A 20,769-nucleotide genomic window follows, 5' to 3' on the forward strand; every position below is an offset into this window, starting at 1 on the left:
CTTGATTGTTTGACTTTTTTTTTTTAATTAAAGATTGGGAATGTGTGTGAGAGTGTGCGTGTGCGTGTGCGTGTGTGTGTGTGTGCAATCAAACTGTGGTGTAAATAGATTCTCAGTGAATTCTGGTATTCAGACTCTGTTTCACTAGTTAAAAACCATTTTCTAAACTTAATCTGTTTGTTTTCCCTTTGCCTTTTTATTTATTTAATTTTCTTGGTTTGGAGATGACAGTCCCAAACACCAGAGTCTGTACTTTTCTATAATACAGTCAGATTAAGGCAGGACACATGCCAAGGAGGTTCTCACCTCCCTAAAGAAGGGACTTGAATTTTAGGGACTTTAATTAATTCACCCCTTCCTTCCATACAGCTTTCCCCATCTTGTTTGCACATGCCAAGATAACTGCGTTTATGCAGGCTTTACCCCCTTGAAAGATCCTTCCTACAGTGCTGCTCACAAGAGAGTCCAAGTTAGCCTCCTACCTGTGTTGCTGACTTGAATTCACAGTCGCCAAGTCTACCTATCTTTCTTGGAAAAAATCTAACAAAATTCCACATTTGTAAGTTCACTAATTCTTTACAAGGACAAAATCAATTGTATTTACAAAGCAGTAATTCAGTATGTTTTATTTTATTTTATTTTTTACTGAAACATGTTTTGTAAATACTATATGCTTAGCTTAAATATCACTTTCTTATGAACAATATAACTTCTTCAAATTGTGTATATTAAAATATTAACAAGTCTTTTTTTCTATAAAGAAAACATAGTTGATGACAAAGATTTATCAATCATTCAAAATTATGCAATCCCAATGGTCAGCGTATTTTGAAATTAAAATTTAAAGATCACATCTCTGCATTTATTTTTAAATTTTGCTAACACTAAGGATTATGTTGGCATGTTTTATTCTGTACTTATTTGAAAAAAACTTGTCTGAGATTTGAAGGAAAAGATTCTTATTTGCAATTTCTATAAAAAGTATCCTTTTTTATATACTTAGCACAATAGTGACTTTTAAAATTAAAAGCTATATTCTCAGTTGTTTAAAATCACTAGCCTTTAGTAACCACACCTCAGTTTGAAAATAGATTTTTAAAAAATTATTCCCTGACAGTTTCTTTTATATGGAGCCATAAGGAATGAACCCAGTATATAATTCCTTTTTATCTGGGAATCAGGGAGTAGTTCCTAAATATACAGGATTTACTGATAAGATTTTTTTTCTTCCTTTCATATATAAGTTCACACTCAAATAGAAAATTATTTAATAGCCATTAGAGAAGGTCAGGAGACTTATTTCAGAAAAAAAGGCCTTTTATGCAGGATGATGGATCTGACTTACTAATGTACTGTCACAGACAAGTATGGGTAGTTTGTTTTGTTTAAATATGTAAGCAAAATAATATACTTTATACCAGTTGATCACCAACACCTTGACTTCTTTGTTACAGTGCTAATATCTGTTTCTTTGTGCAGTTTTCCATTACAAAGCAGAGTGGAAGTTCAGTGTTTTGGCATTGAAAAAGATTACTTACGTAATGTCTGCTTCCAGCCAGTGAGAAACATCCAGCCATACCTTTCTTATGCAAGCCATCCAGTTATCAGGACTGTGAATTAACACTGTATGAATAGGTTTCTGTACACCTTATTGTTTGGCCAGAAGGCCACCAAGTGTACTTATATGTAATCCTTAAATTTTAAAGTAGTTGTAATTTTTAATCTTTCTAAACCTTTCTTAAACCACTAAAATTAAGCTCTTACTACTTAGTCAACTATCCTCAGCTGTATTCGTACTCAATTGTCAGTATGGCACAGATTACTGTATTAAAATATTCTTTTCGTCTTCATATTTACCTTCTGAGGTAATTTTTTTTAACTAAATGTGTTACTACGAAGATTTGCAGATCTTTAATCAAGCACTATGTTAATACTGTAATATCAAAATACTATGTTGCATTATTTAAAATGTTCAAATTGAATACATTAAAAGGAAGTTTTTAAATGCTGTTGCATCATATAATTTGCCTCTCATCCACTATGGCATTGCATATCAGTCTATTAATACATCTAATGTGCATGAGTGATATTTTGGTTTGGGTTTCCTCTTAAAATTTTAGTTTGTCTAAATTAAGGAAAAATGTTTCTGACATACATTGTTTGCCCCACCCTCACTTCCCAGATCAGCTGGAAATCTTAACCTTTTGGTTTTCTGTTGGTGTATTGGGCCCAGAACTGTGGTTTTTAAATTTATATATGTTTTCTTTTTTGTGGAGTATTAATTAAAAAACTGGATTTGGGACCTAAAATACTCCTCAGGTTAATAATGTATTCATAAAGTTTTAAAATAGCTTTAGTTTTCAAAGTAAACTGGATTTGTGGACCTTACAGTTACTGAACTTAAACTACAAATTGTAACATCATTACTGGACATGTGTCAGCATCAGCTCAAAATAGCTTGGTCACTTTATGAAGGGGTATTTTAAAGTTGTTTAGCAGTGACACTTAATATGGTCCAATTGCTTTTTTTTTTAAAGGTGACAAAAAAAAGAATAAGGAACACTATTGCTGCCGAATGCCATAACACTGAGTTGTACAAATTGTGATTGAGGAAATGAAAAGGTTTATACTTTTTAAAAAAAACAAACAAACAAAAAAAAAAACAAAACTTCAAATGGAATAAATTATTCATGAAGCCTTCATTGTGGTGTCTCATTCTGTTGAAAATATTTCCATCTTAAGTTTGTGTAAAAATTTGCAGTATTATTTTTGTGTCATTTATAAATGGAAAGGGGCAACCTAAAAACTGATTAATAGACTTTGAACTTCTCTGACATATGATTAAAAATATTTTAATCATGTCAATGTTTAACATATAGGAAAATTGTATATGCACATACATACTACTAATACCTTTTAGACTGATCAGTTTGATATCAGTTTTCTAGTGTAAACAGGTTACTTTCCAATATTTAAAGCATAGATCCTATTTTTTTTATCACAAATCTTTTGAAATATAAAAATTGTTCAGATTTGAACCATCCATTAAACTCTCTCTCTCTTCCCCTCTTTCCCTCCCACTCCACCTAAACAAAAAGGAAAAATGTCCTCGGGTAAGGATAAATAAATAAATAGATAGATAAATAAATAAATAAATAAAAATAGCTCTGTTCATTTGTATAAGAAGCCATTTTAAATATTGTTTGTCCAACTTAAGCTCCAAAATTGTCATTTTAAAATAGCTTCTCCCAGCAGGATTTTAAAAATAATCCTTTAAAAGGATGTGTGTGTTATTGGAACTTTTATCTTAAATTATTTTCTGTCTCATAGTTTATAGTACCTCTTTGTTTCTTTTGCTATATAGTCTCAGGCATATTTTGGTAGTGAAATCATTAAACAGAAAAAAACTTGCCAGGCCTGGCCGGTGTGGTTCAGTAGTTGAGTGTCGACCCATGCATCAAGAGGTCACTGTCAGGGCACATGCATGGGTTGTGGTCCCGATACCCAGCGCGGGGCATGCAGGAGGTGGCTGATGTTCTTTCTCATCAATGTTTCTGTCTCTCACTCTCCCCCTCTCTCAAATCAGTAAAGAGAAAATATTTTTAAAAAACCAACTTGTCAGAACATATTATAATTTTGAATCTGGGAATGTGGTAAATGTATGTACAGTATACCTTGAGTAGTAAGCTACTATAGTCTCTGTGTATGACCAAAAAGAACTGCAGATCAAGCTTTTTTTGTGTGTACGGGCGTATGCATTTGTACAACTACATACAATCTTTCTTTACTGTTTGTACTTTTCAGTATTGAAAACGAAGTCCTGAAATATCCTTAAGTGGTTTACTGAAGGAAATTAGTTTTTTTTTTCCCCTTCAAAAGCTTGTTTGTACTATGCATAAGGTATTGATATTCATTAAGAATTCAAGCTGCTGCCTGGCTGGTGTGGCTCAGTGCTTGAGCATCCACTCCATGCACCAAGAGGTCACCAGTTTGATTACCGGTCAGGGCCCATGCCCAGGTTGTGGGCCAAACCCCCAGTGGGGGGCATGCAGGAGGTGGCTAATTGATGTCCTCTCTCATCGATGTTTCTATCTCTCCCTCTCCCTCTAAAAATAAAGAAAAAAAAATTAGGGGAAAAAAAAAGAATTCAAGCTGCTTAGAGATAGGCATGTTTCCTACATTAAGCAAATAAAGTTGTTACATTATGACCCATTCTGGCAAAATCCAAGACTTGAAAGCTCAAAATGCTAGTTAATCCCTTCCCTGTAATCTTTTCTTAGAAAATTTCCTGTCAGATTTCTCCATGTGATATAAGAACTACAGGTTGAGAGGTAAAGCTATGAAATACGGTGAATATTTTGAAATGTTTCAGAAGGAATTAGTATATTGGAAATTATCTTGACCTTTTGATACCAGTAGGATATTATATACATTGATATATATATATATTTTTTTCCTTTATTGATTTATGAGAGAGGAAGGGGGAGGGAGGGAGGGATAGAAACATCCATGACAACATCGATTGGCTGCCTCCGGCACGCCCCCTACTGGCGATTGGTATATTCGTTAATTGTTGAGGTGACAAAGTAATCAGCTTACTACTCAAGGTATGCATGCATTTACCACATTTCCAGAATCAAAATTAGAATATGTTCTGACAAATTGTTTTCTGTTTAATGATTTCACTACCAAAATATGCCTGAGACAGAATTGTTAGAATCAGAATTGTTAAAAAACATTTGGAGTATATTGTAGGCATTGCAGGTTTTTAAGAAATCTTGAGGCAGAACATCCACTTTAGGATAAAGTTAAGTAAGAAGTTATGGTTTATAATTATATGAGTTATTCCACTGATAACCAAAGGTTTTGTGGTTTATAGGCAACTAAATGGGCTAATTTGTAGCATTATTTGTCATTCTAGAAGTTACTCAATATGCCTAATTAAACATGTGGGCTGCAGTCTTTGTAAATTGATTGCAGTAAGGTAATCGACCTCAGAGGAAGCAGCTCTAAAACTCAAAAGTTCATGAGTAAGTCTTTTTTACTAGTGTGTCTGCGTTTCTACATGATTGTTAAAATTATTTCATTGACAAACATTACAATATAGATTTGAAAGACCTGCTGACTAAGTGGATGTGAGGGGGAGAGGCTGGAGTCTAGGATGACTTCCAGGTTTCTGACTCGAGCAACTCTGGGTGGTTGTGATACTTCCTGAAATAAGAATTGGAAGAGAAGAAAAAAAGGGACTCATCACCATTACACTCTAGCTATCTTATTCAGGCTAGACATGATTTGCTGTTCTCTGTTGACCAAGCCAGATCTGCATGTTGTTTCTCCATTAATGATTTCAGGATCATAAACAATTAGAGTTGAAGACATCTTAAAAATCAGTTGACATCCACCTACTCTATTCATCCCCCAAATCAATGTTTGAATTCCCTTCATACTCTTCTTGTGAAATTACCATCCAGGGAGATTAAATTGCTTAACCTCTCTCAAACTTAGTTTCCACGGTTTTAAAATGGAGAATATTATCTACCTCATAGAATTAAGTCAGATAATAGATATAAAGCACTAGGGCCTAGGAAGTGTTCAACAAATAAGTCCGTCATAAATGTCAGTTTAACAATATTGTGCCCTAGCTGGTTTGTCTTGTTTTAGCGGTTAGACCATCGAACTGCGGTCCAGAGAGTCCCGGGTTCGGTTCCCGCTAAGGGCAGGTACCTCGGTTGCAGTTTGTCCCCGACCATGGTTGGTCGTGCAGGTGGCAACCACTCGATGTCTCTTTCACGTTGATGTCTCTCTCTCTCGATCTGAATGAAAAAATGTCCTTGGGTGAGGGTAAAAAAAAAAACCCAAACTATTTTTTTTTTTATATTTTGTTCAGATAGGGTGGGAGAGAGAGAGAAACACATCGATGTGAAAGAGACACATCGAGTGGCTGCCACCCTCACAACCCAACCAGGGCCGGGGACAAACTGCAACCGAGGTACATGCCCTTAGCGGGAACCGAACCCGGGTCTCTCTGGACTGCAGGCCGACGCTCTAACCGCTGAGCCAAACCGGCCAGGGCCCCAAACTATTGATTGTACAGTTTTGAAATCAATTTGTGTGTAGTGACCAGCAATTTAAAGTAAAAAAGAATACATAACGTAGTATGCGTATTACTTCATAAGACGCCTGTTTTCATTTCAATGTGGGTATATATGCATGAGGCACAATGAAATGTACTGTGCAACAGGTGGAGAAAAGTTGGAGAAGCGTTGCAGCACACATTAGTTCCCTTCTTTGCTGATTTTTCATGTTGAAAGCAGACCTTATTTTTAAAGAGACCATCTCTCCGTCAAAGCCTTGAAAACTTAAGTTTGAAGTACTGTTTCTCTGCCAAATGTTTGTTTACAGCTCCTAGCACAATGTTTTGTAAACAGGGTGCTAAATACAGTACGACTGAAGCAGGTACTAGAAATAGTATTGAAAATATATAGAGAAGTGGTTCTCAACCTTTTCTGGCGATCAGCCTCCTTTGAGAAGTTCTGGACCCTCTTTCCAGAAGACATGCCTGGCACTCGCAATTTCTGCAGATTCCAGAGAATTCCCGAAACTCCGTCCATCGCGCTCCAAGATCCATGGACTCTAACTTAAGAAGCCTGAAATGAAGATGTTTAACTTCTGGCTGTGTGTGAGGTCGAGAGCTAAAGAAAACTGAGGATTACACTACTTTTTAAATTCTCCTACAAATCCCAGGTTTCTAGAACTTGTGTGCAGGGAGGGCATAGGCAGAATGGAAAGAAGAGTTCAGTCTGTTCCGGTCAAATAGTAGGAACAACTTGGACAAGTCTTTTACCCAAGTTAGGTCATTTGAATGCCTGCATAATCCTGTGATGATGAAACCGCAAACTCGAAAGGGCTTAATAACACAGCGGGTAGGGTCAGAAAAGCAGATTAACACCAAATTCTACACAGTTCGGAGATGGAACTGGGCGGAGCGAGCAGCGGGGGAGGAAGGGGCGGGGCCGCGCACGCGCACCAATTCTTCAGCGCCGACGTCTCTGGGTTTCCTTTTGCAGCCACTCTTCCTTTCAGTTCAGTACGGTGGCCGACGGGAGTCAGACGCTGGGGATGAATGAAGGTGCTGGGTCCAGGTTGAAACAGCCTCCTCCGGTTTCTGCTCCCTGCAGTCTGGGTTCTGCCTTAGTGCGGAGTCCCCATCCAGCCCCCATCGCACCGCTGACCCGATTGGTCCCGGCGTCAGCCTGCTGGGTGCCCCGGTCGACTCACGGCACAGCTAGGGTCGGGGAATCCAGATGATCGCCTAGGCCCAATATCGGACCGCGCTCTCGATTTCTACCGCGTCCCGCCTCTAGGACGCGGAATCCGGTGGGGTCCCGGGAGGTTGGAGGGTAGATCTTAAGGTATGCAACTTCCGCTTCTGCGGCCCTAGCGCGTTCCCTGGTCCTTGTGGGCAACCCGCCCGACTTCTCAGCCAGAGGGACTGTTGCTTCTCGTTGCACCTGGGGCGAGACCTATGCGCACACAGGGCACCTCTGCTCCATCAGCCCGCCCCTCTGTTAAAGGACCAACTCCTCTTGCTTAAAAGCAAAGCAGCGTGTCTTACCACGACTGTTACCCATAATGGCGTTGGCTTACGAGTCCCTGTCTTTTATTATTATTATTATTATTATTATTATTATTATTATTGCCCCTGATTACTCCTGCTGTCAGAGACGTGCCCAAGTGGGACTCATCTTTCTTCCATAGCTAATTGCACTTCGCAGCTGTTTTTTACCCAGGGTACATGGGAGAGTGTTAAGGCCTCCAGAGTTTTGAATCTGACATTGCTTTTGGCTACTGAGGCGATTTACCAGTGCCGACTCCTGGCGGGTGGAAAGAGAAGCCTAACATTCACTGATACGTTGGATAGGCATGTGAAACTAGGAGGTACAGAAGAGGAGTATTCTTAACTATGCCATGCATTTAGTTTTATTTTACGTATGGCACTCCTATGACTGGTGTAACGGAGAAAGCTTGGACTGGGATACAGTAGATGAGGATTCAGTCTTGGCTTTTGCTTTAACTAGTATTACTATGGGCTTGTTACTTAATCTCTCTGCTTCATATTCCTTTTTTTTGCAAAGTAAGAGTATAAGAACAGAAAATCCCTAATGCTAGAAGAGACATTAATATATTGTTTTCTTTCTCATTTTCCAGATGGCAGTAGAAACTTAGGGAGCCTTTCATTGTGCCAGGAACCCATTGTCAACATAGGGACCTATTAAGGATAGAACACATTTTTCAGGGTACTTAAAAAGAGGGGTGTTCATACATGTGGGGTTACACCCCTACTTTCATATTTTTTTATCATTAGGATCAACAGTGATAATGACTGAGTGTACAAGCCTTCAGTTTGTCAGCCCTTTTGCTTTTGAGGCAATGCAAAAGGTGGATGTTGTTCATTTGGCGTCTTTAAGTGATCCGGAATTGCGACTGCTCCTGCCCTGCCTGGTGCGGATGGCACTTTGTGCTCCTGCTGATCAGAGCCAAAGCTGGGCCCAGGATAAAAAACTCATCCTTCGCCTTCTCTCTGGAGTGGAAGCTGTCAATTCCATTGTTGCATTGCTGTCTGTGGACTTTCATGCCTTGGAACAGGATGCCAGCAAAGAACAGCAGCTTAGGTAATGTTGTGTTACACAATATATGGATTGGGATTTACTTGGATTTACCAAAGAAGAAGGAATCAAATTATTTTGGAACTTTTTGGGCTTTTTATTGGATGCACTCCCGAAAGAGAAGATTGGGAGTCTAAACTTTGGAGAGCATTTACTTTAAAAAACTTTTAAATTTATAGTTAAATTTTTTGAATTCCATCTTATAAAATGTTGTATAGAGAAGTTTGGCTGTATATACTATTGTATTCAGCCTAAACTGATTAGGCAAGTTACTCTCGATGGGAACTGGATAGAGTAAGTTCCCCTGGAGTAGGAGGATTTATTGGGATCACCTGGACGTTTTTTTATAAAAATCTTACATTGATTCCCCAAAATTCTGGGCAGAGGTTTTGTTCTTCCCTGCCCATTGTGAATCCAATAGTGAGCCACTGTTGTTAATGGAAGTGGATGTAAACTATCATTTGTGATGGAGTCTTTACATGGGTTGTGAGTTCCTGAAATTGCAAACTAAATAGTAGTAAATCAGAAGTAATACATTCATGAAATGTATGAAAAATTTTGTACATTCTTTTGTAGATAATTTCAATAAAAGATAACTTTTCTGCTATTATTTCTGTGCCACTGTTCTCATAATTGTTGTTTTAATTGTTTGTACTTTGTTAGGCATAAACTTGGAGGAGGCACTGGAGAGAGCATTCTGGTATCACAGCTTCAGCATGGACTGACATTAGAGTTTGAACACAGCGATTCACCTCGCCGACTGCGTCTTGTGCTCAGTGAACTATTGGCAATTATGAACAAGGTACATTTATTTTAATCACAGCTCAAAATGTGCATGCTTTAATGTCTACATATAGAAGGTAGAAACAGGCAGGATGCATCTTCTACATATCTTTCTATTGGTTATGTAAGCATTTTCCTTTCAAAGGTTTGAAAGGATATTAAATGCCTGCCTTAAAGGTTTTCTTTGTCTTATTACTGTTTTCTTTCATGTATTTCTATCCTGTATTCTCCATCATAGGAAGTATTTCTGTATTGAGTTCATACAATGCCTTCTTGATAGACAGATAAGATTATCAAATTTGAAAATACCTTTATAGGATACAATTTCCCCATAAAATGTTGTGATGCATAACTGAAAAATATACACATTTCCTTCAAACACTGAGTATTAATTACCTCTTATGTACCAGTGAGTAAGGATTATCAAAGCTGAATTGTATGTGGGGTTATTGGCTAGCCTCATTCACTAGATGACTGAATTGCTTCTGTACAATAATGAAGGCTATTCAACTTCTCATGTCAGCAAAATGGTAGATGATTTTAGGTTATGGCCGTTTGGTAATTACAGTTAATTGAAACTCTGAATTTTATATTTGTGAATGTCAGGGGTCTATCATACAAAGAACTAAATTAGATCTTCATATGAAGATATCTTAAATGAAATTAGGCTTAGAGGGTTAGAGGAAAAATTATTTACTTTTTGTTAGAATTTCAAGGTCAGTTAATTTATAGTAAATAAAGTTTAGTTTTATAAATTGTGGAGAAAAAAAACCCTAAATTCTGTTTCCAAATAAGATATGTGGTAAGAGGTAGGGGGCTCATCAGTTTTAGATAGTTTTTAAGATATGTTACAAATCTTTAAAAAATTTCTTTTTATTACAGTGATTTTCTTCTTTTCTGCTATACTAAAAGTCTTTAATTTCAGTCATTGTTTTTCTACAGCTTTTTCTCAGTACCTCACTTGATGGTTCTAATAAAATAAGTGACCTTTCTCTTATGGGGGTTTCTAATTTGTCAGCTCAGCGCTCTTTAGCCTATGGGAAATGGGATGAAACTACCTTAGGAGATTTTCAAGAGTTAGTAGGTACTTTTGCTGACCTAAATTTTTATTCTTTGTTTTTCTCACAGTTCATTCGGAATTAAACATTAATTTATATTTGTTTCACTGCTCTAAGTTTACAGTTTTTGGCTTTTTTCAGCTACCGCTTATATAGGTAGCATTTCTAGTTCATTTCTTTGGTTTGTCTTATCTTTAATTCCAGATGTCTCCAAATATTTCCATACACATAAATTATAGAGACCCACACTGCCATGTCTGAATAATAACTAATGTGCTAATGGAATACAGCCTATTCTGATGCAGTATATTAATGACATATTAAGAGACGTGGTGTGTAAGCTGAACAAATAATTACAAAATTAGTAAGGGATTTAATTAATTACCTGCAATTAATAGTTTATCTTTTTTTTTTTTTTTTAATTTAAGGTATCTGAGTCCAGTGGAGAATTTTTTTTCAAGTCATCTGAGCTATTTGAGAGTCCAGTCTATTTGGAAGAAGCTGCAGATGTACTTTGTATTTTACAAGCAGGTACTGTAATGAGTGCTAAGATACATTTCAGATACAGTTTTTTTTTGTTAAATGATATTGTATAGCTTCTTAACCTGGAATGTACCTTGAAAGTTTAAGTAAAAAATGACTAATAGTATATCCTGTCCAGTGTGGCTCAGTTGGTTAGAGTTTACACCAAAAGGTGGAGGGTTTGAAACTCATTGGTGTTTCTCTTTCTCTCTCTCTAAAATCAATAAAAACATATCCTCAGGTGAGGGGAAAAAAAAAATTAATATTAGGACAATGATTAATTAAATTATATTCCATAGTATGGAATATTATATAGTCATTAAGATGGTGTATTTGAAAAAAAATTTAACGATTTTGGAAAATATTAACTATGTTAAAATGAAAAAACAAAGGGCAAAATGCTATATAGACTATAATCTCAGTTTTGTTAAGAGTTAAAACAATACACATGTGGGGATTAAAATGTAATATTCCAGATTATTAATGTTGAGTGATGGGATTAGAGCGAGATTTATAATAGGTGTGTATGACAGAGAATAAATAGCTGGGCTTGGGCTGCTGGCTTATAATCCCAGTTCCCAGGAGGCTGAGGGAGGGGGATGGTGGGTGCCTGGGGGTTTGGAACTATGGTTCTGTGTAGTGTGACCATCTGCAACAGGCCTGGCACCAGCATGGGACTCCGGGGGAAGTCCGGGGTTACCAGATTGTCTGAGTGGGGAGTGGGGGACCCTGCCCAGGCTGAACATGGAGCAGGTCAGACTCCCTGGACTGGGTGGTGGTGGGAGCACTCCTTTGAGTAATGTCAGAAGTTCTGTGTGGGCATCCTAGGAGTCCTGGTCTCTTTTCTCCCCTTGCAGGATTTTATTTTTAAAAATTGTTATTCCGCCTGGCCAGTGTGGCTCAGTTGGTTGAGCATCGTCCCATGCACCAGGAGGTCACCAGTTGATTCCCGGTCAGGGCACATGCTCGGATTTCAGGCTCCATCCCCAGTAGGGGCTGTGCAGATCCATGCTTCTCTCTCATTGATGTTTCTATCTCCCCTTCTCTCCTCCTCTCTCTGAAATCAATAGAAAATAAAATAAAAATATCGTTATTTCCCAGCATTATTTTTGTACACAGCAGGCCACCTGACTTCACCAGTGGGCACTGTTAAAAAAAATAGAGGACATAAAAATGCAAAGGATATTTTAATGAAAATAACTTTGACCAGCACTGTAGCAATGGCAGTGTTCTGTGTTGGGCTGACATAGTAGCCACTAGCCTTTGTGGTTGGTTAGGTTACTTGAAATATGGCTAATGTGACTGAGGGACTGAGCTATTTTTTTCCCCCCAATTTTTATTAATTTATTTTTGTTACAGATGTTTCTCCTTTTTCCTCCCTAGACACCCTCCTCCCCATCCCGACTCTCACCCCTTGCCCCCTGCCCAGCATTGTTGTCTATGTCCATTGGTTCTGCATATACGCATGTAAGTTCTTTGGTTCATCTCATCCATCTCCCCTGCCCCCCTCCTTTGAGGTTTGTCAATCTGAACCATACTCCTTTCTGTGTCTCTGGGTCTATTTCGTTCATCATTCTACCTTGTTCATTATATTCCACAAATAAGTGAGATCATGTGGTACTTGTCTTTCTCTGACAGGTTTATTTCACTTAGCATAATACTCTCGAGGTCCCTCCATGTTGTCTCAGAGGATAAGAGATCTTTCTTTCTTACAGCTGCATAGTGTTCCATTGTGTATATGTACCACAGCTTTTTTATCCATTCATCTACTGATGGACACTTGGGCTATTTCCAGATCTTAGCGATTGTAAATAGTGCTGCTATGAACAGGAATTGAACTATTTTTAATTTAATTTAATTTGAATTTCAATAGCCACATGTGGTTGGTGGCTGGCCTACTGGACAATTCAGCTCTAGACTATGAAAGAGAATACCTTAATTTAATTGTTTTTAAATGATATCAGTGAAATGTCAAAAGATGTTTAATGTAAATACAATGAAATGTCACTCTTTAGTAGTAACACTGCCTTTGTTTTCTCATAGAGCTCCCTTCCCTGCTTCCTATAGTTGATGTAGCTGAAGCTTTGCTACATGTTAGAAATGGTGCCTGGTTCTTGTGTCTGTTGGTGGCCAATGTTCCTGATAGTTTCAATGAAGGTAAATATAATTTTAAAATGGGATATTGAAGAGATTTACTTGCGCATGTAAGGAGCTATTTTTGATCTAAGAGGAAACATTTATAGGGTTTTATTTGAGATTTTGTCTTTTAAAAGTTTATTAGTACTAAATGTAGAAATATTGAGTTTAGAGATTTCAAAATTGTTTTGAGATTAATAATTAAGTACTGGGATATGTAGCAAAAATAATTATTGCCATTAGTCACTGGTGCTATAATAGAACAGTAAAAAATACTAAAGTACTAGAAGATATAATCCCTATGCTCAGGGAGCAAAGGGAGAGAAGACATATATATCTGTGAAATGCAAGGTGTATGTAATCAGAAATACCAGCAATCAGACCTTTGTTTTTTAACCTTATTGCTATCAGTTTGCAGAAAAGTATAGGGTAGAAATCAGCTGACATTTTTACATCAATTTCAAACTAGTGATCGAAGATTATTGTTTGGGTCTGAGTGATATAAAAATAAAAAAACATTTGTTGAGCAAGGTAAATTGCGCATTGGGAATCAAATTGGGAGGGAAAAGCACTGGATCTGGGGGGTCATAATTTCACTCTTTGTGTGATTTCCATCAAATACTTCTCATCTGTAAAATGGAGATAGTGATAATATTTCTCTTACACTTCTAAGATATTTATTGAATATCACATGATATGTAAAAGCCCTTTGGAAGCTGTGTCTTTGCTGATTTTCTGTCTACTTGTTCTAGTAGTTACTGAGAGAAGGGTGTTGAGTCTCCAGACGTAATTGGTATTTGTATCTGTTTGACAAATTGAGCCTTCTTCTTTTTCATTATGATCCCCGGTAGTAGTCCTTTTAAAGTCTACTTTATCTGATGTTAATACAGCTATCTCAGCTTTCTTTCAAATAATATTTGCATGGTTATATATTTTTCATTTTTAAAATTATAATCTATCTGTGTCTTTTTATTTAAGGTGGGTTTCTTGTAGGTAGGTTTTTTATAGACAGGTAGGTGTTTTAAAACAAATTTTGCCCTGGTGGGTTTGGCTCAGTGGTTAGAGCGTCGGCCCGTAGACCAATAAGTAGTGGGTTCGATTCCGGTCAAGGGCATGTACCTCGGTTGCAGTTTGTCCGCGGCCTTGGTTGGCTCATGTGGGAGGCAACCAATGGATGTGTCTCTCTCACATCGATATTTCTCTTTCTCTCCCCCACCTCCCTCCAAGCCTCTCTCTCTCCCTCCCTCCCACTCTATCTGATGATAAATAGAAAAGTATTCTCAGGTGAGGAAAAAAAAAATTTAGTGACAGTCTGCCTTTACAATTGGCCTATTTAGATTATTTACATAGACTATTTAATGCTGTTATTGTGGTGTTAGATTTAATTCTGTCTTCTTGCTGTTTGCTCCCCACTGGGGATCAAGCCTACAACCTAGGCATGTGCCCTGACTGGGAATCGAACAAGTGACCTCTTGGTGCACAGGTCAATGTTCAATCACTGAGCTACACCGGTGGGACTTTTCCATTTATCTTCAGATAGAGTGGGAGGAGGGACACATCAACCAGTTGCCTCCCACATACACGACCCCGACCAGGGCCAGGGACTGAACTGCAACCAAGGTACATGCCCTTGACTGGAATTGAACCCATGACTCTTTGGTCTGAGGGCCAATGCTCTAACTGCTGAGCTAAAACAGCCAGACTGTAATATACTTCTATTTATCCCTCCTATCTTCTGTGCTGCTGTTGTCATAGATTTTACTTCTACATGTTTATAAACCTCAGAGTACATTTTTACTACTTGTGCCTTAAACAGTTAATTATATTTTAAAGTCTTTAAAAACACAAGGGAAAAAAGTCTTTTTCTTTATTCACTTTTACCATTTTTTGATGTCCTTCATTCCTTTGTGTAGCTCCACTATTCCACCTGGTTCAATTTCTCTTTACCTGAAGAACTTTTTTAACATGTCTTATAGTTCAGGTTTGCTGGTAACAAAGTTCCCCAGCTTTTTCTTTCTTTTTTTTTTTTTTATCCTCACCCGAGGATATTTTTCCATTTTTTGTTCAGGTAGAGTGGGAGGGAGAGAGAGGAACAGAGAGAGAGAGAGAAACATAGATGTGAAAGGAACACATTGAGTGGCTGCCACCCGCACAACCGACCAGGGCCAGGGACAAACTGCAACCGAAGTACATGCCCTTAGCGGGAACCGAACCCGGGTCTCTCAGGACCGCAGGCCGACGCTCTAACCGCTGAACCAAACCGGCCAGGGCCCCAGCTTTTTCTTTAATCTGAAAAAAACCCGCCTCATTTTGTCTTTATGAAAGATATTTTCATTGGGTATAAAATTTTAGGTGGATATTTTCTTTTAGCTATTTCAAGATGTCATTCTATTCTCTGTGGTAATTTTTATCTCTTTTCTTCTGTATTTAATGTTTATTTTTGCCTCTGACTACTTTTATTTATTTTTTTATTTCTTTTGGCTACTTAAGATTTTCTCTTTACCACTGATTTTTGATTTTGATGTGTCTGGGTATGATTTTTTGTGTGTTTATCCTGCTTGGAGTTTATTGAGTTTCTGGGTTTATAATTTTCATCAAATTTGGAAAAATATATTTTTGTCTTCTATTCCCTTTCTCTTATGGGGACTCTAATTACTAGTATGTTTGACTACTTGATATTGTCCCACACGTCACTGTGCATTTTTTTTTTTTGGTTCTCACCTGAGGATTTTTTTCCATTTTTGTTCAGATAGAGAGGGAGAGAGAGAGAGAGAGAGAAAGCGAGAAAGGGAGAGAGAGAAACATTGATATAAGAGAGACTGGTTGCCTCCTGCACAACCCTGACCAGGGCCAGGGACAAACTGCAACTGAGGTACGTGCCCTTGACTGGAATCAAACCTGTGACTCACTGATCCGCAGGCTGATGCTCTCTAACCACTGAGAAAAATTATCTAGGGCAACATTTTTTTTTTTTTTTCTTTCTTGATTTTAGGGAGAGAGGACAGGAAAGGGAGAGAAAGAGATAGAAACATTGATGAGAGAGAACATCGATTAGCCACCCCCTACATGCTCCCCACTGGGGATTGGCCCCACAGCCTGGGCATGTGCCCTGACCAGGAATTGAACCAGTGATCTAGTGCGTGGGTCGATGCTCAACCACTGAGCCACACCTGTTGGGCCAGGGCAACATTTTTTTTTTTTAAACTCACAGCAAGGCTCCTTTATTTTATTTATTTATTTATTTATTTATTTATTTATTTATTTATTTATTTATTGGGTACGTGCCCCTAGCGGGAACTGAACCTGGGACTCTCTGGTCCACAGGCCAACGCTGCAACTGCTCAGCCCAACTGGCCAGGGCCAGGGCAACATTTTTAAAGTCTCTTTTCACTGATTTATTTCTACCAGTTTCTATTGCTGTGCTTTCAAGTTTCCTAATCCTTTTCTTCTGTAGTGTCCAATCTGCATAAATGATTGATTCCCAAAGCTGAAAAATTTTTTCTATCATACAAAGCTTAAAGTAATAGAGGCTATTCAATGTTTAGTTTGCAGGGGCCTGATAAAAAATGGAGAACGACAGGATGAAGAAAGTCTTGGAGGAAGGCGCAGGACAGATGCATTACGCTTCTTATGTAAAATGAATCCTTCTCAGGCCCTCAAGGTCCGAGGCATGGTGGTAAGAAGTCTTATTTTTATGAGACTAAAGGCTTTATATTAGGACCAGGAACTTTTCTCAAGCTGGTTTTAGAATCTTGTAGAAAATTGTAATTATATACTGGATGTATTACCTTTCTCTCTGGGTGTTTTTTTTTTTTTTTTTTTTTTCTTTATTGATATTAGAGAGAGAAGAAGGGAGAGGGAGAGAGAGATAAAAACATCGATGGGAGAGAACATCAATTGGCCACCTCCTGCATGCCCCCCACTGGGGATTCGGCCCACAACCTGGGCATGTGCCCTGACCGGGAATCGAACCTGCAACCTCTTGGTGCATGGGTTGATGCTCAACCACTGAGCCACACCGGCTGGGCTTCCTCTCTGGGTTTTTATGTTTTGTGATACAACTTCCTCTAAACTTTAGAGGCTGTAGATTCTGAAGCATCCTGGCCCTTTCCTGATGATACTGAATTCACTTTGTTTTCCTTGCTGTGTTAGGTGGAAGAATGTCACTTGCCAGGCCTTGGAGTAGCTTTGACATTGGATCATACTAAAAATGAAGTTAGTGAAGATGGAGTGACTGACTTGGTTTGTTTTGTTAGTGGTTTGCTCCTTGGAACAAATGCAAAAGTCCGGACATGGTTTGGAACTTTTATCCGAAATGGACAGCAGGTGAGGGGTAAATATCTGTATAGGTTAAGGATCAGGATATTTGGCAATCAGTAAATGAGGAAGAAACACTTTTAGAGTGATGTCATTAGACCAGTGGTTCTCACACTTCTTAGCGTCAGGACCCTCCTAACTCTTAAAAATATCATTGAGGGTACCAAAGAGCTTTTGTTATGTGCTTTCATCTATTGACATTTACCAGGTTAGAAATAAAAACCGAAGTAGTTGAATAGTCATTTATTTCAAAATAATAATCCTGTCAAGTATGAACATAACATATTTTTTATGAAAGATAGCCATATTTTCTAAAATAAAAAAATGTGTGAGAGTGGTGGTGTTTTGCACTTTTGAAAATCTCTTTAATGTCTGGCTTAATAGAAGGCTTTGGAAAACTGCACCATACCCATGTGATAACATAATGGTCAAAAAGGCTGATAATGTCTTAGTATTATTAAGGGCACATTTTTGACCTTTTGGTTTCCCTGAAAGTGTTTGGGAATCTCTAGGGCTCCAAGTGAGACTCATGAGAACTGCTGTGTTAGGTCATCAAATAAGTTCTGTATCCAAGTTCTACTTTATTTCTAGCCCATTTGAAAACTAATTTGAAGCTTTGCTTTTTAAAAGGAAGTTAAAATTTACTGTATGCCTTCTATATGTCTGGCACTGGGCTAAGCCTTGGTATGCTCAACTTCTGTGTAATTGTCCATTGAGTGCAATAAACTTTTCTTATTTGAACTTAATGTTATTATTAAAGCAGGCTTATCATATTTTACTTGGAAACACTTTAAAAATAGTATCTAATATTTGCCTAATCTGTTACAGTTTAGAACTGCTTTCATATGTATTTTCTGTTTGTTCCTTCATTCATCTGTTTAACAGATACTGAGTGCTCGCTTTATGTCAGACGCAGTGGTAGGGCCTGCTAGGTAAGGGGTGACCAAGACATTAGCCCTGGCTGAAAACCGTGAAGGGCACAGATTTACAAAAACTCCTAATTTACCAACAGCCTGAAAGTTAAATGTTATTAATAAAATACTCATGTCCTCGTCATTAAGGAAATTGGGGTTCAGAGAGGTTGACCAATGTACCAAAAAGTACTTAATTAATAGCAGAGCTGTTGTTTCAATCCAAGATGTTGTGTCTCTAGAATATGAGCACTTTCTACCATAGCACATGTGACTCCATTAGTCATTATGTATTTGGAAGTACCATTTAAATAATATTTTATAACTCAAATTGTAATTAATTTAGTATTTTCTGTACAAGCAATCCAAATTAGTGAGTAGAGTATTCTTTTTTTCTTTTTTTTTAAATCCTCACCCAAGGACACTTTTCAGTATTTTGTTCAGATAGAGTGGGAGGGAGGGATTGAGAGAGAGAGAGAGAGAGAGAGAGAGAGAGAGAGAGAGAGAGAAACATCGATGTGAAAGGGACACATCGAGTGGCCACCACCCACACGACCCAACCAGGGCCAGGGACAAACTGCAACTGAGGTACGTGCCCTTAGCGGGAACCGAACCCGGGTCTCTCTGGACCGCAGGCCGACGCTCTAACCGCTAAGCCAAACTGGCCAGGGCGCGAGTAGAGTATTCTTAAAATGAACCAGTGACTTTTGAGTGTGCTTGATTGGTTAAATGAGATTCTGTAGTTATGACAGCCTCCTTCAGTGGGTCAGTTTCAAGTGTTTAATGGGGAGCTTCGTTTGAGCTTCATTTTGCTCCATGCTTTCTTCTTTTTGTGGTTCATATTTCTTACAGAGAAAAAGAGAGACCAGTAGTTCTGTCCTTTGGCAGATGAGAAGGCAGCTTCTTCTGGAGTTAATGGGCATCCTTCCCACAGTAAGAAGTACCCGCATTGTGGAAGAAGCCGATGTGGAGATGGAGCCCAATGTGTCTGTGTACTCAGGGCTGAAGGAGGAGCATGTTGTGAAAGCCAGTGCACTCTTACGTCTGTACTGTGCTTTGATGGGGATCGCTGGACTCAAGTACTCAATAATTTGATATTTTATCTTTTTATCGTTTTACTTTTTTGTTTCTAATCTTAAGAAAGTGAGTCAAAGGCATTTTATTCTGAGGATTTGGGTTTTCTGGTGGGCCTAGTTAGTGGACTGGCCTATATCAAGAATGAAGACCTAAGGCAAAACATCCTTTGCTGAGATATATCTTTTTGGGTCTGATTGTAAATATAATTATGTAAATATGGGGTGAGCCAAAGCAGTTTAAGAAACCTATGACTTCATCACAACGATATGAGTATAATGAATGATCTATGAGTGATTCTTTACTTAGCCCACACAACTAGTTGAAATAAATCTCTCCGATGTTTCCTATTTTAGCTGAGGTCATAAATTGATTATTATTAAGCACAGGTTTATTATTTAGTCTGTGCACTATATCCTTTTGAATAATGTCCTCAGCTGTTTTATACAGTCCTCACTTTGCATGTTGTTGATACATGTGAATTTCGGTTACCACTCTTTAGTTAAATATTACCACTCCCTGAACATCTAATGTATTCGTCACCGTGATACATTAACCATGTAATTATGTAAAGTACCACTTTTGCTGAGAGTTCTTTAAGCCACAGATCACTGTGTAAATAACGCGCACATCATAATCAGTGGCCAATTGCTGATTTTTTTAAAATTCCTCACCCGAGGATATTTTTCTACTTATTATCAGATGGAGTGGGAAGGAGGGAAAGAGAGAGACAGAGAGAAACATCGGTGTGATAGAGCCACATTGACTGGTTGCCTCCTGCACGACCGGGACGAACTGCAACCAAGGTATGTGCCCTTGACCGGAATTGAACCCGTGACTAATTGGTCCGAGCGCTGACGCTCTAACCGCTGAGCCAGACGGGCCAGGGCTGCATGATTTTTTTAAAAGTCTGTTGGCAATTCGTCACCATACATCGATTACTCAGTTTATGAATTGACAGCAGAGTAGTAGTTGTATTGTCTCCTTGTCTCAATGATAAACCCTTGTGACATTTTACAAAAATAGACAACTGAAAGAGGGAATTAGCCAATAAAGATGAATGTGAAGCAAAGAAACAAAAAGTGGTAATGCTGGAAGTGACATATGAACCAAATGTAAATAGAAGAAATAGCTGACTTGTGAGAATGTTGACACTGATGCCATTTGAGAAACCCTAAATACGTAGCCAGATGAACTTGTCAACAAAAGAGGAAAGTCACTGACAAAAAGGATGAAGAAGTTTCAGAGGAAGTGATGCTGACAAAACTCTTCACATGAAAGGAGCTATCTTGTACTTCATGA

At 38.2% G+C, this 20,769-nt stretch overlaps 2 protein-coding genes across 9 annotated transcripts in view; both read left to right on the forward strand.

The window, feature by feature from the left end:
• MED13 (mediator complex subunit 13) overlaps positions 1-2,005 on the forward strand; it is a 113,125-nt gene extending 111,120 nt beyond the window's left edge. For all 6 annotated transcript variants that reach the window (XM_036269169.1, XM_036269170.1, XM_036269171.1 and 3 more), the window contains one exon: positions 370-2,005. The gene's annotated coding sequence lies outside the window, so the exon portion shown is untranslated. The remainder of the gene's footprint in view (positions 1-369) is intronic.
• Positions 2,006-7,072: 5,067 nt separating this feature from the next.
• The window catches only part of INTS2 (integrator complex subunit 2), a 54,999-nt gene continuing 41,302 nt past the window's right edge, over positions 7,073-20,769 (forward strand). Inside the window, exons 1-8 of one of the 3 annotated variants that reach the window (XM_036269434.1) lie at positions 7,073-7,412; positions 8,366-8,672; positions 9,330-9,468; positions 10,936-11,038; positions 13,073-13,186; positions 16,711-16,841; positions 17,318-17,491; positions 19,246-19,472. In XM_036269434.1, coding sequence (XP_036125327.1) covers positions 8,380-8,672; positions 9,330-9,468; positions 10,936-11,038; positions 13,073-13,186; positions 16,711-16,841; positions 17,318-17,491; positions 19,246-19,472 — 1,181 coding nt within the window. In that variant the 5' untranslated portion in view covers positions 7,073-7,412; positions 8,366-8,379. Of the gene's footprint in view, positions 7,413-8,365; positions 8,673-9,329; positions 9,469-10,935; positions 11,039-13,072; positions 13,187-16,710; positions 16,842-17,317; positions 17,492-19,245; positions 19,473-20,769 lie in introns of those variants that run through there. The other 2 variants (XM_036269433.1, XM_036269435.1) reach the window with 2 other exon arrangements.

Source organism: Molossus molossus, unplaced genomic scaffold (assembly GCF_014108415.1).
Source record: "Molossus molossus isolate mMolMol1 unplaced genomic scaffold, mMolMol1.p scaffold_m16_p_19, whole genome shotgun sequence".
NCBI lineage: Eukaryota > Metazoa > Chordata > Mammalia > Chiroptera > Molossidae > Molossus > Molossus molossus.